At 51.7% G+C, this 15,408-nt stretch overlaps 1 protein-coding gene across 1 annotated transcript; it reads left to right on the forward strand.

Moving 5' to 3' along the window:
• Positions 1 to 1,594: 1,594 nt before the first annotated feature.
• On the forward strand, positions 1,595 to 14,966 carry ITGB7 (integrin subunit beta 7). Its single transcript, XM_072972732.1, has 15 exons — positions 1,595 to 1,697; positions 6,148 to 6,351; positions 8,242 to 8,443; positions 8,539 to 8,709; positions 9,439 to 9,680; positions 10,071 to 10,229; positions 10,519 to 10,614; positions 10,770 to 10,859; positions 11,878 to 12,030; positions 12,328 to 12,518; positions 12,864 to 13,087; positions 13,316 to 13,535; positions 13,672 to 13,880; positions 14,213 to 14,373; positions 14,654 to 14,966. Exons 2-15 carry the CDS (start codon positions 6,151 to 6,153, stop codon positions 14,732 to 14,734), a joined length of 2,400 nt encoding a protein of 799 aa, XP_072828833.1. The 5' UTR covers positions 1,595 to 1,697; positions 6,148 to 6,150; the 3' UTR covers positions 14,735 to 14,966.
• Positions 14,967 to 15,408: the final 442 nt, after the last annotated feature.

Consider the following 15,408-nt stretch of genomic DNA (forward strand, 5'->3'; position numbering starts at 1 on the left):
GTTACCATCTGTCCTAATATGTCTCCATGTCTCTGCATGCCTTAACCCCTGCAACACCCCAGCCTCAGCCCCGCTTCCTTTGGCCTCTATCACTGCGCCCCTGGGCTCTTCCCCTTGCCCTCTGTGACCTCCTCAACAGCCACCCCCTGCCCAGGGCCTTGCTTACCTTGAGCCCGGCTGTCTTCACCAATGACCTGTGCGTATGGGGGAGAGGTTGAGGATGTGGGAGTAGGGGAGGAGAGGAGAGAGGAAAAGCAGAAGAAGAAAGTGAAAGAAGCTCTAGAGGAAACCACAGGGCCTATGGGGAAGGAGGGGTCATTGCCATGGCAACCATGGTTGTGGGGGAAGGGCAAGAGGTCTCAGCCAGCTGAAGCCCACCCAGAAGAGGAGCCCTCTTCTCCCCAGTTGCTCCTCCAGCAACTGGACTCCTCCAACCCATCTGATGTTCACTGGACACCTGCTCGGAGACAAGCACTGTGGCTTCAGTCAGTCCCTGTAGAGGAGACAGACCTGTGAACACAGACATCACATCCAGTTCCTTCTCAAAAATCCCTGTGGTCAAGTGTGGGCCTCAACCTCTTCTCCCTGCCGGAGGGCCTCGTTTTTGCCCCGCTCCAGCTTCGCCCATTTCGTGTCCTCTACTCCTGTCCCGGGCTCCTTGGCCTCCTAGTCTCATCCTCTGAGCCTTGCCCTGTGCCTCTCTCTCCAAATTCCCAGCTCTCTGGACCTTGAATTTCTTTTTTGGGGGAGGGGGTAGGAATTAGGTTTATTTATTTATTTATTTTTAGAGGAGGTACTGGGGATTGAACCCAGGACCTTGTGTATGCCAAGCATGTGCTCTATCACTTGAGCTATACTCTCTACTCCTGGACCTTGAATTCTCAAAGCCTCTCCACCCCCAGGACTTCTCATCCACAGATTCTCTTATCCAGCTCTTAGTAAGTGCCCATCCTCTTCTAAGCAACTGGTCGAAATAATCTCATTTAATGCTCACAGCAATCCTAGGAGTTCCAATTAACAGATGAGAAAACAGCCACGGGAAGAGTAAGTAACTTACCCTAGGGTCGCACTACTAGTAAGTGACAGATCTGGGATTTGAACGTGGGCAGTCTGGCTCCAGAGTCCATGTAGTTAAGCACCTACTGTAATACAGTGGGCACCGGGTTATCAGCAAGTCACGAATTCCCTCCTCTCTTCAGTACTTACTGCCTCCATATTTCTTTCTATCATGTTCTTCTATGAGGAAGTGGGGAGCTCATCAATTTGGGAGGCAGGCAGACCTGGATTTCAACCTGGAAGAGCTAGTTGCTAATTATGTGACCTTGGGCAAAATTCTTTACTTCTTACCCCAAAGCCTCTCCATCTCTAAAATCAGAGGGCTGGGGGGAATGTTAACACCTGTGTCTTGAGGTTGTTGTGAGAATTAATTTTAACATGATACACCCAGCCTGTAACAGGGACTCAATAGATGAGCTCCCTTGCTTCCTTCTTCCAGGTCCCTGTAGCATCAACTTCCTTGGCCCAGTTTCACCCTTATCTGCTCCACCTTCTCCTAGATCAGTCACCCCCACCACCCCCAAGTCTCCCCCACCCCGGGGCGTGTCACTTCCTCCTCTGCAGCCTCCCAGATCAGTACACAAAGGCTGCTGCTACTGCTGCTACCGCCGGAGGAAGGAAGGGCTGCTCCGCACGCACCTGTGAGTACCAGGGCACCAGCCCTCCCGCCTCCTCTTTTTACCGGCCCAGGCCCTACCTGGTCCCAACCTCCTGGGAAGAGGGCTCTGACCTGAAGACACCCAGGGTTCAGTTGAGACTTGAGAAAGGCTCTGAAGTCCTTTCTGCATTCCCAAGATCCCCTGTCCCTGTTCCCGTTTCACAAGCCCTCCCTTCCCCCACCCATCTTTCTTGCATCACTTTCCCAAGAGTGGGTCTGGCGAGAGAAAAAGCAGGTGGGGGATGTGTGAGTGCTATCATTTGCTTGCCAGCCAGGTGCCAAGGATTATGACAAGATAGGGTCTCCCAATATTAATCCCTAGCTTTATCGCTGCTAAATGCCTTGTGCTCGGCACCAACCTCTCCCAGTTGGCACCTTGGCCACAGATCCTACACTCCTGGGAGCCTGTGGCCCAGCAGCTCAGTTCTGTCCCCTCCTTGTGACTCTGAGTGGGCAGCAAAGAGTTCCACCTCTTGGGAGATCTGGATGGGTTGGGAAGATGCTCTGTTTCTCAGCTGCTGAGGGGGCAATAAATTGTGTGTTGAAGTCAGAAGTAAGTCCAGGAAAATGGACACCCCCAGAGGGAGAGAAGGGAAGACTGGAGCAGACTCAGAGGAAAGAGAAGGGGATTACGCAGAGCCCGCTGGGGCTAATGAGGAGAAGGCACAACTTTCCATGGAGATAGTGCCTGGGTTGGAACAGAGGAAGAGGCCTGGCCTGCTTCCACCCCTGCTCTGCTTTAGTTCGCTGGGGGCCCTTGAGCAAGTCACTCACCTCTCTGGGATTCAGGTTTCCATTTGCAAAAAGAAGGGTCTGGAATGGAAGACTCTGCCATTCTATGGTTAGGGTCAGAGGGGGAAAGGAAGTAAAACAAAGAACAGTCAAGAAAGGGAGGAGAGAAAAGCTGCCAAGAGATGTAATCAGATTTTTGAATAGCAAGGGAGACAGAGGGTGAGGCAGATTAAGAGAAGCAAGTGGTAGATCATGTATCGCGAGGAGAGGAGACGTGAGAGAGCTGGGAGAAGGGGTTTGGGGAGGGGGGACCAAGGGCCCCCTTTAGGGGAGCTGAGTGACTCTCTGGGACTGTCGCATCCTGGGGAAACAGTGTGGCCTGGAGCCCCACCTGTGAGAGATGAGTCAAACTGGGCTTTGTGCTGTGGCCTCCCCAGCCCCCCTGACACCGGCGTGCAGAGCGAGCAAGGCTGAGGTTACGCAGAGGCTGAGCCCTGGGCCAGACTCTCGCAGGAGGGTGGAGGCTCCGTTAAATATAGATCTACTTAGCCTGGGGTCACAGATGGTGGGGAGCAGGATGGCGGTGGTCAGCGACTCAGCACCCCACCCCTTCACTCCGCGCAGAGCATCTAAAACTGAGTCTCAGGCTGAGAAGGATGCAGATGCTTCCCGACAACGAGTCAGCTGGCCTTTCAGATTCCCCGCTGATGAGGATGTAAACTGGTGCAGCCCCTCAGGAGGTTATGTCGACTCTGCTTGCCAGTATTAGAGATAATACCTATTTATTAATTCTACAAATCCTCTTCCAGGAATTCATCCTGCAGATTCACTTGCAAGCGCGTGAAATGATACATACCTGAATTTTCACTGCAGCACTGTTTCTAATAGTGAACAATTGGAAACAATGTAAATTCCCATCCTAAGAGACTAACTATAACATGATGCATCCGTGCAATGGAAATCTGTATGGCTGTAAAAATGAACAAGGGAGTTCTTTATTTTCTTGGGTAGCAGGTTCTCCAAGAAAAGTAGTTAAAACAAGATGTAAAACTGGGTGTGAAGTTTTCTATCATTTGTAGAGTTCTATCATTTGATTCTATCCTTTGAAGAGTATGTATGTGTTTCTATTAGTTTGTATATACAGAAAAAAATCTCTAGAAAGATCATAAGAAACAAAAGATAATAAACAGTGGTTATTTCAAGTAGGTGTGGAAACTGGGGTGGATGGGGGATGGGAACGAGAGATTTCTCACTCTTATTTAACTTTTTGACTTTTTTTATTGTGGTGAAATGCACATCAAATTTATCATTTTACACCACTTTAAGTGTACAGTCCAGTAGTATTAAGCACATTCACAATGTTGTGCAACCATAACCACTACCAGGTTCCAGAACTGTTTCTTCACCCCAAAAGGAAACTGCCCATTAAGTAGTCACTCATCCTACCTTCCTTCCCAACTGCCAGCAACCACTAATCCACTTTCTGTCTCTATGGAGTTGTCTAATCAGGCTATTTCATATCAGTGGAATTGTATAATATGTGATTGGTCATGACTGGTTTTGTTCGTTTAACATAATGTTTTCAAGGTTCATCGATGCTGTAGCATGTATCGGTACTTCATTCCTTTTTATGGCCAAATAATATTTCATTGTATGTATGTGCCACATTCTGTTTATTCTTTCATCCGTTGGTGGACTTTTGGGTTGTTTCTAACTTTTAGCTATTGTGAATGGTCCTGCTGAGAACGTTCCTGCCCAAGTTTGCATTTGTTTAAACACCTGTTTTCAATTCTTTTAGGGCTATACCTAGAGGTGAAATTTTCCTACGGTCATTCTGTGTTTTAACCTCTTAAAGAATCACCAAACTGTTTTCCATAGTGATTGTACCATTTTACATTCCCGTCAACAATGTATGAAGAGTCCATTCTCTCTACATCCTCATCAACACTTGTTTTCTGTTTTGATTCTAGCCATCCCCGTGGGTGTGAAGTGGTATCTCACTGTGGTTTTGATTTGCATTTCCCTGATGACTAATTGTGCTGAGCATCTTTTTATCCGTTGTTAGCCACTTGTCTGTCTTCTTTAAAGAAATGTCTATTTAGATCCTTTGCCCATTTAAAAATTGTATTGTTTCTTTTTTTGTTGTTGAGTTGGAAGGGTTCTTTATATATTTTGTGTACCTAACAGATACATGATTTACAAATATTTTCTCCCATCCTGTGGCCTGTCTTTTCAGTCTCTTCATAGTGTCCTTTAATGCACAAAAGTTTTTAATTTCGATGAAGTTCAATTTATCTATTTTCTTTCATTGCTTGTGCTTTTGACATCATAGCTAAGAATTCAAATCCAAAATCATGAAGATTTACACCTATATTTTCTTCTAAGAGTTAACAGTTTAAGAACTTATATTTAGGTCTTTGGTCCATTTTCAGTTAATTTTTGTACATGTTGTGAGGTAGGAGTCTAACTTCATTCTCTTGCATGTGGATAGCCAGTCAGCCCAGAACCATTTGTTGAAGACTGTTCCTTCCACTAATGAATGGTTTGGCATCTTTGTTGAAAATCAATTGGCCATCAAGGGATGGATTTATTTCTGGACTCTCAATTCTTTTCCATTGATCTATACGCCTATCCTATGCCAATACCACACTGTCTTGATTACTGCAGCTTTGTAGTAAGTTTTGAAAGTGAGAATTGTGAGTCTTCCAATTTAGTCCTTTTTCAAGATTGTTTTGGCTATTCATGAAATTCCGTATAAATTTTAGGATCAGCTTTTCCATTTGTGCAAAAAAGGCCATTGGGATTTAACTTTTTGGTTTTTGAAACATGGTAATGGGTTGCCTATTCACATTTTTAATTAATAAGTTTTAAAAATTCTGAGATTTGCCTGGGGTTCCCTAGAGGCCATTCCAGGAATTACCCTGACTTCAGGCTCTTTCTCCAATCTAGAACCCCTTTGTGTAAAGTACAGGAAAGAGAAAATTTTACCAACCCTGACCTTCCTTCCTCTATTATCCTAGACCTTTAGACAGTTATTCTTATGGTCTAATCTTTATTCCTCTTGCTACCAGGTCAATCAAATACAGCTAACTTTCCCTGCCTGTTTCACACACTCCCTCATCTCCTCCAGCTTTCTTTCCTCTCATTCCTAATCCCTGATTTCCCCCTTTATTTAGGGCCCCTGATTCTCTTCCCTTATTTCGAATCCAAGATTATGAAAGCTACAAGGGCTGTCAGATTATTTTTCAACCCCCTTACTTTACAGTTGTGGTGACTAAGGCCCAGAAAGTCTGACTTGATACCAGCCAGTAAGTGACTGAGGCAGGACCAGACATAGTCTGCTTCCTGTTTGGCTCTCTCCACTGTGGCTTGGAACCTTGGTGAATAGACCTGTGTGCAGACCATGGTGCCTCCAGGTCTACTCTCCAGACTCTTGGTTAGGCCATTTTGCCCACTCTGGCCTTATGAAGTCTGCACACAGGAGGGACATCTCTTCTCCAAGACCCCTACCCAAGCCTGGCATCTGCCCCTTCCTGCCATTTTGAAGAAACTGCTGAATCCACGGGGGGAAGTAAAACTGCATGGGGAGATAGAGTTGGGGTAGAGTTTTGACAGTGACAACCACAGGCTAAGTTCAGAGGGTCAAAAACTTGAGGACCCTCTCTGAGGACCCACATGTCCCCCTTTATATCCTATTACAGACCATGGTGGCTTTGTCAATGGCCCTTGTTTTCCTGCTGGCCCTGAGCAGAGGTGAGAGTGAGTTGGATGCCAAGACCTCATCTCCGCCAGAGGCCACAGGATGGGGGGATCCTGATCTGTCCTTGCCAGGGTCCTGCCAGCCAGCTCCCTCCTGCCAGAAGTGCATCCTCTCACACCCAAGCTGTGCCTGGTGCAAGCAACTGGTAAAGATGGGCCTGTGGCCTTTGAACCATGCGATTGTGTATGCGCAGCCTGGATCTACGTGTGTGACTATGTGAGGACATGTGTGATTTCTGCGTGCACTCTGCGGTCCTTTGTGTGACTGAGTTTGTGCACGTAGAACTCCTGTCTGTGCTTGTGCATATATATGTGTGTGTGTATATATATATGCACACAAGGCTGCTCCTGTGCATGTAAGTTTATGTCTGTATTTGTGTGTTTGTGTATATATGGAGAAGACTAATTAATGCCCAGGAATTTGGAGGAAGTACATTCTTGTTGGAACTCATCCTTGTATTTAGGGAGAGGAATCTATTGTGGGTGTACGCATGTGAGAAAATGTATTTGTCAGCTTGGGCTGCCATAACAAAATACCATAGACTGGGTGGTTTAAACAACAAGAGTTCATTTCTCACAGTTCTGGAGGATGTGAAATCCAAGGTCAAGGGGCCAGCTGATTCAATTCCTGGTGAGAGCTCTCTTCCTGGCTTGCAGATGGGCTGCAGACAAGCTCTCTGGTGGGCTTCTCTTCTTCTAGGGCCCTAATCCCATCATGAGGGTTCTACCCTCATGACCTCATCTAATCCCAATTCCTTCCCAAAGGCCCCATGTCCACTCTCATGGTGGGGGTCAGTCCACTGCAGAACGTGTGTGATTGGGTTTCTGAGTCTGTTGGGGTTGGGGGTATCTTCCTAGGAATGTAGCAGCCTGTGGCTGGAAGGGTAGAAGGAAAGGAGTTGGAAATCAGTGGGCTTTGGGGGAAAGGCTTGAGCTACCTAAGTGGCAAGAAGGATGCTGGGGAGCAGGGGTCTCCCTGGCTGGTCAAACAAGGCTGTTCTTTGTTTATGCCTTAAAGAGACAGGGCTCATGGTGTACACCCACAATATCATGTATCATGCGTACACCCACAATAGATCCCTCTTCCTATATACAAGGGTGAGTTCCAACAAGAATGTACTTCCTCCAAATTTCTGGGCATTAGTCTTCTCCATATATACACAAACACACAAATACAGACATAAACTTAACATGCACAGGAGCAGCCTTGTGTGCATATATATGCAGAACATTAGGGGTGCCTGAGCTGAGGGTGGGGGCAGAACTGTCTCTCTCACAGGAAGATGGAGAGTTAGATGAGATAAGAAATGAAGGCAAAGGCAGAACTCTAGAGCTGAGTGGATCCAGGAGAAAGGTACATAGTGAATCTGGCGGATGGAAGGGAAGACTCAGAGTCAGCTAGAGGCATAGAGTGGAGGTGCTAGGCCAGAGGTGCTGGGCGGGGCTCTTGGGACAATTGGGTATAGGTGTGTCTCCTCCAATCTCCAGACAAGAGGCTGGCACCTGGGCCAGCTGAACAGCCACTCTAACCATTTCCTTCCCCTGTGGCTTCCTAGCCAGTCCCAGGGGTACTAGACACACACTGGGGGGGGGGGGCGTCTCCACTTCTGTCCCTATTTTTCCCCTTCCCAGGAGCTGTGGGGCTTAGTCTGACCCCTTCCCATTTTGGCCTGAACACATAGAGGGGGGTTGGGCTAGGAGGTCAGGCTCCTTTTTCAGTCGTGGTGAGGTCCCTGAGATCTCAGCAGGAAGTCTGCGGCGCTAGGGGGAGGGGAGAGGTAGGTGTCTGAGGAAAGGGGGCGTCGAGATAGGGGAGGAGATGGAGGGGTGCTGTAGGAAGTGGGCTCTGCCAAGGGAGAAAGGACGATGTTCAAGTGTGCTGTGGAAGAGGGGAGGGGAGGGAACCAGAGGGGCTCAGGAGGCTGACTTGGCGGGGGAAGGGCTTGGGAGTGTCCTGGGTGGGCAGGGTGGTTCTGGGAGCAGGGCCGAGGGGTCTGGGCGGCTAGGGTCCCGACGCGCCTGGCCTTGCGGCGCAGAACTTCACGGCGACGGGGGAGGCGGAGGCGCGGCGCTGTGCCCGGCGAGAGGAGCTGCTGGCCCGGGGCTGCCCGCCGGGGGAGCTGGAGGAGCCCCGCGGTCGGCAGGAGGTGCTGCAGGACGAGCCGCTCAGCCAGGGCACCCGCGGCGAGGGGGCCACCCAGCTGGCGCCGCAGCGGGTCCGGGTCACACTTCGGCCGGGTGAGTGAGGGGGCGGCGGGCCGGGGCGGGGTCTGGGCTGGGGGCTGGGATTCCACCCCGTGCCGCTGATCCCGCCGCCACCCCCACCCCTCCAGGGGAGCCCCAGAAGCTCCGGGTCCGCTTCCTCCGAGCCGAGGGATACCCGGTGGATCTGTACTACCTTATGGACCTGAGCTACTCCATGAAGGACGACCTGGAGCGCGTGCGCCAGCTCGGGCACGCGCTGCTGGTGCGGCTGCAGGAGGTCACCCACTCTGTGCGCATCGGTGAGCGAGCAGAGCACCTGCCGGCCCTCCGCCTCTAACCAGCCGCCGCCCTGCCTCTGCCGGTATCCTGGACGCACATGAGCCCCACCTGCCCTCTCCCGGTTTTTAATGGACTTGACCAGGCCACAGGTTCCTGGCATATCTCCCCCAAGACATCTATCTTTTAGGTCAGAGCTGGGGGGTGTTTAAGAGACTGTCCAGTAAGACCACTCATTTCACACGAAGGCCAGCTGAGGCCCAGAGTCTGGAGAGGCTATGTTCAGACAGCTCCCAGGGTCAGATAGACCTAGCCACCCGGACACTGCCCTAATGCCATTGTCTCAGGCCTGTGTCCCCTGGACAAGGTCAAAATGCCATCATCCCTGCTGCACATTCTTCTCTCATCCCTCCCCTGTTCAAGATCCCCTCTTCATCTTATGCTGCTGCTATACTGCGCACAGCCGTGCTTTCTTCCCCAGCCTTCTAGAAACCCCTACCTGCCCACCACTGGGTCCTCCTCTTTATCTCCATCCCCTACTTCCCTGAGTCAGTGGTCTCACTCCTTTGCCCCTCCTGGGTCCTGGGTCCCTGCCCTCTGGGAGCACCCTCTTTCATTACCTCTATGACTGTCCTCCCCCCCCCCACTTCCCTTGGACTCCCCTCCTGAGTCCTTGGCAGTGGCCTCCACTCCCCACATCCTGCTGCTGTCCAGTGACTTCTGGCACCGCCTTCATGCCTCCCACTTCCCAGGCTTTGGCTCCTTCGTGGACAAAACAGTGCTGCCCTTTGTGAGCACAGTGCCCTCCAAGCTTCGCCACCCCTGCCCCACCCGGCTGGAGCGCTGCCAGCCGCCCTTCAGCTTTCACCATGTGCTGTCCCTCACCGGGGATGCTAAAGCCTTCGAGCAGGAGGTGGGCCGTCAGAGTGTGTCTGGCAACCTGGACTTGCCCGAAGGCGGCTTCGATGCCATTCTGCAGGCTGCCCTCTGCCAGGTGAGGGAGCGGGGACAGGCTCTGAGTCAGAAGGGCTGCTTAGGGCCAGAATAGCCATCTGTGGTTGTGCAGTGCACAATTCTAGGGGATGCCCTTTGTATCGTAGTCCCTGTAGTCTGCATATTTATTTTGACAACTTCCTGGTACATTGGAGTAAAATGTCTTGAGGAAGAAGTGTTGTTTTTTTTTCCCCCTACTTCACAAGAAAGCCTCCATGTGTTTAGGGCAACCCTGTTTAGGGGGCTAGGGAGAAGCAGAGAGCTGGAGACAGGGGGATGGACAAACTGACTCGAACAAGGCTGGCCAAATCCTTGATTTATAGATCTGGCTGGGGTGGCTCAAGGGCCATCCAAGCCTGGATGCACAGCCTAGCCCTCCACCCAACTCCAGGAGCAGATTGGCTGGAGAAATGTGTCCCGGCTACTGGTGTTCACTTCAGATGACACATTCCACACAGCTGGGGATGGGAAGCTGGGTGGCATTTTCATGCCCAGTGATGGGCACTGCCACTTGGACAGCAATGGCCTCTATAGCCGAAGCCCGGAGTTTGTAAGTTGCCACCCTCACCCGCCAGCCCCATTGGCGCCACACCTCCTCTCCTCCCAGGACCCCACCCCCAGCCTCACTATCCTGACCAGAGACCACCCTGCCATCTTCCCCAGCAGTTCCTCCTCCCCATGTCCCCCCACTGCTCAGACAATCCCAGTTCACTCCACTCCCCAACCCTTCCCTCCTCTAGCTGGTGGAACCCTGGTTCCTGCATTTCCTGGGCTGAGGGCCCCTTGCATGTTGTGAAGGGGGCTTGGGGCGCTCACCTTGTCCCCACTCCCTGCTCCAGGACTACCCCTCTGTGGGTCAGGTAGCCCAGGCCCTTTCTGCAGCAAACATCCAGCCCATCTTTGCTGTCACCAGTGCCACGCTGCCTGTCTACCAGGTGAGAGCTACCTGAATGCAACCTCCAACCCCCAACCTTTCTCAATTTCCTTAAAGACACAGTCTCCTCCCCCATGTGTACCCCTCTTCTGGACCCCCAGAAGCTATTTCCCTAGAGCTGTGACCCACCAGTCCCCTCAACTCCTCACCTCGCAGGAGCTGAGTAAGCTGATTCCCAAGTCCGTGGTGGGGGAGCTGAGCGAGGACTCCAGCAATGTGGTACAGCTCATCATGGACGCTTATAATGTGAGGGGCTGGGGCTGAGGGAGAGGATTGAGGGTGGGCACTGGGGAAAGGTGGAAAGGGACCCTCAGGTGGGGTGGCAGAACTAAGGGAATGATTACTTTTTGGTGTAACACTGCACAGCTCTTTTGGCCGTCATTAACAGCTCATTTCTTCAGTCCTTCATTCATAAACCTTAAGTGCCTGATTTGTGCAGAGCATGGAGCCCTGCTCTGGGCAAGGATGGGAATGAACATTGATTGAGCTTTTATTTCATGCCAAGTACTGTCCTGAGTACACGTACTGTGTGCTGTCTCATTTATTCCACTAAAACCCCTACTTGGAAACTATTATTCCTATTTTATTAATGGGGATACCAACCCAGGAAGGCTAAGTGACTTGCTCAAGGTCACACAGATAACAGATGGAAGGGCTGGCACTTGTCCTCCAGTCAGTCTGGACATAAAGAGTGTGATATCTGGAGCCTGCTTTCACTAAGCTTATAAATAATTCAGAGATATTCTTCACAGGAGCCCTAGAATTTTACAGGTAGAAGCAACCACACAAATTTTGAAGTGTTTCTTGGGTTTAGGTCTTATTTCTGCCACTAGACTAAAGGCTTTTTGGTGACAGGGATCATGGTCTAAACTCAAGGTGAGAAAATGTGAGACAATATCAAATTTCCCAGGACAAACTTAGTTGAAAGAATCTACCCTCCTTTAGAACTTGTATGCACACAGGTTACTTGTCCTGATTTGGGTTTTGAAAAACAGCACTGGCTATTTACAGCACCTGGCCAGCCCCTGACCCCTGGCAGGCCCTCGCTGCAGCTGCATTGAGATGCAGGGTTAGAGGCCTCTGGATCCTGTGTTCTCACTCAACATTATCATGGGCCCTTCCTGCAGAAACTCCTCTGGGCCAGGCAGAATGGAAGGCGCTCCCAGGTGGGCTGAGGGCAGGGTTCTGGCAGAATCTGGAACAGCTGGAGAGGGCAGGGTTGGAGTCCTGCCTTCACTTGGTTACTTGCTCTCTTTTTCCACAGAGCCTGTCATCCACTGTGACCCTTGAACACGAACACTCTCTACTTCCTTCTGGGGTCCACATCTCCTACGAATCTCAGTGTGGCGGTCCTGAGAAGACAGAGGGTGAGGCAGGTGACCGGGGCCAGTGCAACCATGTCCGAATCAACCAGACGGTGAGAGCCAGCTGGGATAGGCAGAAGGAAGGGCGTGGGGTGGCAGTGGGAAATTGAGCAGGTAGCAGGAGACAAGGGAAGGCACAGGAAACAATGTAAAAACCATGGGTAGCTCTCCATCCATCCTTTCTGAGGAGGTTTAATGAGCAGCTTCCTCAAGCGCGTTTTTAGGAGATGAGTGTTAACATGACCCTATCCCTTAATTTACTAAGGAGTAAGGTTCTGGGTGACCAGTGGGTTTGGTGTGTGCGAACATGCCAATGATCTTCATCTGATTTCTGCCCACCCTGTCCACAGGTGAATTTTTTGGTTACTCTCCAAGCTACCCACTGCCTCCCAGAGCCCCATCTGCTGAGGTTCCGAGCCCGTGGCTTCTCAGAGGAGCTGACTGTGGAGTTGCACACACTGTGTGATTGTAATTGCACCGACACCCAGCTCCAAGCTCCTCACTGCAGTGACAGGGGGCACCTACAATGTGGGGTGTGCAGGTGAGGGCCTCCTGCTCCCCCTCACCCATGTGACTCCCCACAAATGGCCAGCCTCTGTATTCCTCCTCTCTTGCCTTTCATCCTCCCACTGGTGTCCCTAGACATCTTTTTCATAGACATCCCGAGACTCCACCCTGATTTTCACCTCCTGAAGCTTCCTAGGTATACCAAACCCTCCCTCTGCTCTCCTACTCCTTCATGCTTCATTGTACTCTGGCCTCCTTTCAGCCACTCATCTCTCTCCAACTCTCATGAAATCTTGGGTTTATAGGATTCTGGGAAAGACAGGTTAAGGGATGGTCAAGCTCTCTGACACCCCTTTCCTTCCCCACCTTCCCCTCCCAGCTGTCCCCCCGGCCGCCTGGGTCGACTCTGTGAGTGCTCTGAGGCTGAGCTGTCCTCCCCAGATCTGGAATCTGGGTGCCGGGCCCCCAATGGCACATGGCCCCTGTGCAGCGGGAGGGGACGGTGCCAGTGTGGACGCTGCACCTGCAGCGGACAGAGCTCTGGGCGTCTGTGCGAGTGTGATGATGCCAGCTGTGAGCGACATGAAGGCATCCTCTGTGGAGGTACCTGGGGACTTTGGGGAGAAGGATGGGGTTAGAGTGGCTCCCCCAAGGTATCTAGGCTCTAGAAACCTCATGGCACTAAGGGCAAGAATCAAAGATTCTAGTGTAGGGGTGGGAGGGTGTCTGGTACATGGGGGAGGGAACTGGATGCAGAGGAACAGGTTAGCCTGTGGTGGCATGTGATGTCCGCTGCGTATGGTTATCACCATGTGTATGGCTCTGCCTCAGGCTTTGGCCGCTGCCAATGTGGAGTGTGTCACTGTCATGCTAACCGCACGGGCAGAGCATGCGAATGCAGTGGGGACACGGACGGCTGTGTCAGCCCCGAGGGAGGGCTCTGCAGTGGGCATGGACGCTGCAAATGCAACCGCTGCCAGTGCTCGGACGGCTACTACGGCACCCTCTGTGATCAGTGCTCAGGCTGCAAGACGCCATGCGAGAGACACAGGTGAGTCCTCAGGCCTTGCACTTTGGGAACAGGGGCACAGCAGGGCTTGCTGAGCCACTCCCACCACCTGCTCTTTCTTTCCTGTGGTGTGGGCGACAACTGCCCAGCTGGTAACTTGTTGGCACCCGTTGGACAGGGACTGTGCAGAGTGTGGGGCTTTTGGGACTGGTCCCCTGGCAACGAATTGCAGCATGGCTTGTGCCCACGCCAACGTGACTCTGGCTCTGGCCCCTATCCTGGATGACGGCTGGTGCAAAGAGAGGACCCAAGACAACCGGCTCTTCTTCTTCTTAGCAGAGGATGAAGCTGAAGGCAGGGTCGTGTTGAGAGTGAAACCCCCAGAGAGTAAGTGGGCAGCAATGCTGTGGGTGTGCCAAATGAAGCCCTGAAGTTTGATGGGTAGGGCCTCAGAACTCTGGGGCTGCAACGTAAAGGAAGTGGGAAACCACGCAGAGGGTTGAAGCAGAGCTATGAATGCAGGCAAAATGCAGGTGCTGGACCAAATGGACAAGGTTAAGGCCGTAGGCACCCAGGATAACCTTGGACTCTGTGCAGGTCCCTTTGTTTTCAATGATAGGCAGGGCTGGGGAGGCTAGATGCCACTGGACGCCTTGTGGGCGACCGATGATCAATTCCCAGGCCCCAGCCCCCAGAAGTCTGTTGTTTCTTCCCCACAGAGGGAGCAGACCACACCCAAATCATTGTGCTGGGCTGCGTTGGGGGCATCGTGGCAGTGGGACTGGGGTTGGTCCTGGCGTATCGACTCTCAGTAGAAATCTATGACCGCCGAGAATACAGACGTTTTGAGAAGGAGCGGCAGCAGCTGAACTGGAAGCAGGTGAGGGTACTCCGCCTCCTACCCCCACTGGGCGGGGCTTTCCTTCCGTCCCGAGCTACTACGTGAGCTCAGCTTTCAGCTTCACCCTCCTGCCCTCACCCCCACCCCACCCAAGCCACGCCCCCTCACTAGGTCTGCGCCTCCTCCGCGCTCGTACCCTGGTTCCTCTGCTACTTCATCAGCTCCTGGGGGCCTGCCCAAGTTCTAGGCCGGCCTCTTAGGACTAGATAAAAGAGGAGTCCTGGAACTTTTCCTCATCATTACCAATTTCTTTCCCCAGGACAGCAATCCTCTCTACAAAAGCGCCATCACTACCACTGTCAACCCCCGCTTTCAAGAGACAGACACTTCCCCTCTGTGAAGTGAGGAGGGACGCTCACCGCGGGGCTCTTCTCTGGGATGGAGGGAACTGAAGCCGGGGGTCTATCAGGCAGCAGCCTGGTAGGGTGTTAACCCACTGCTGAACGGTCACAGCCAACTTCACTCTCAGAGTGACAACTGAGTGGGCGGCCTATGGCTACAACCTCGCTTCCCTACCTCACAAAGAACCGGGCTATCCCGCCCAGGTGTACAATAAAGTGCCTTACCTTAGAGCACAGCTGTCAGTTTGCTTTACCCCAAGGCCAAAGCAGGTTGTGAAGCCTGGGCCTCAGGAAAGCTCACATACGTCCCACATTCTGCCACCTGAGGGTAGGGAGAGGTTCTCAAACTTGAAAGTGTGTAAGTCAGTATGCACCACCTGGGAAGCACCTGCCTGGGGTGGACTAGTGAATCTCCAGGTGATGCTGACGCAGGAGAAACGCTGTCTTTGCTAGTGTCTAACCTCCTTCTGTCCTGCCATGTGTGTGTGTTTTTCTCTTATTCAGAACTGATACCGTGTTTTACTTCTACTGGTTGCTACTCTGTGGAGAGGAGGAGTTTATATGATGCTAGAAGTTGTAGGGTGGTTACAGTTGGTGGAAAAAAAGGAAAACCATTTTGGCCGCATGAAAACCTTCCCCGCAAGGATATTCTTCCCAAGAAGGAGATAGTATG

Source organism: Vicugna pacos, chromosome 12 (assembly GCF_048564905.1).
Source record: "Vicugna pacos chromosome 12, VicPac4, whole genome shotgun sequence".
Classification (NCBI taxonomy): Eukaryota; Metazoa; Chordata; class Mammalia; order Artiodactyla; family Camelidae; genus Vicugna; species Vicugna pacos.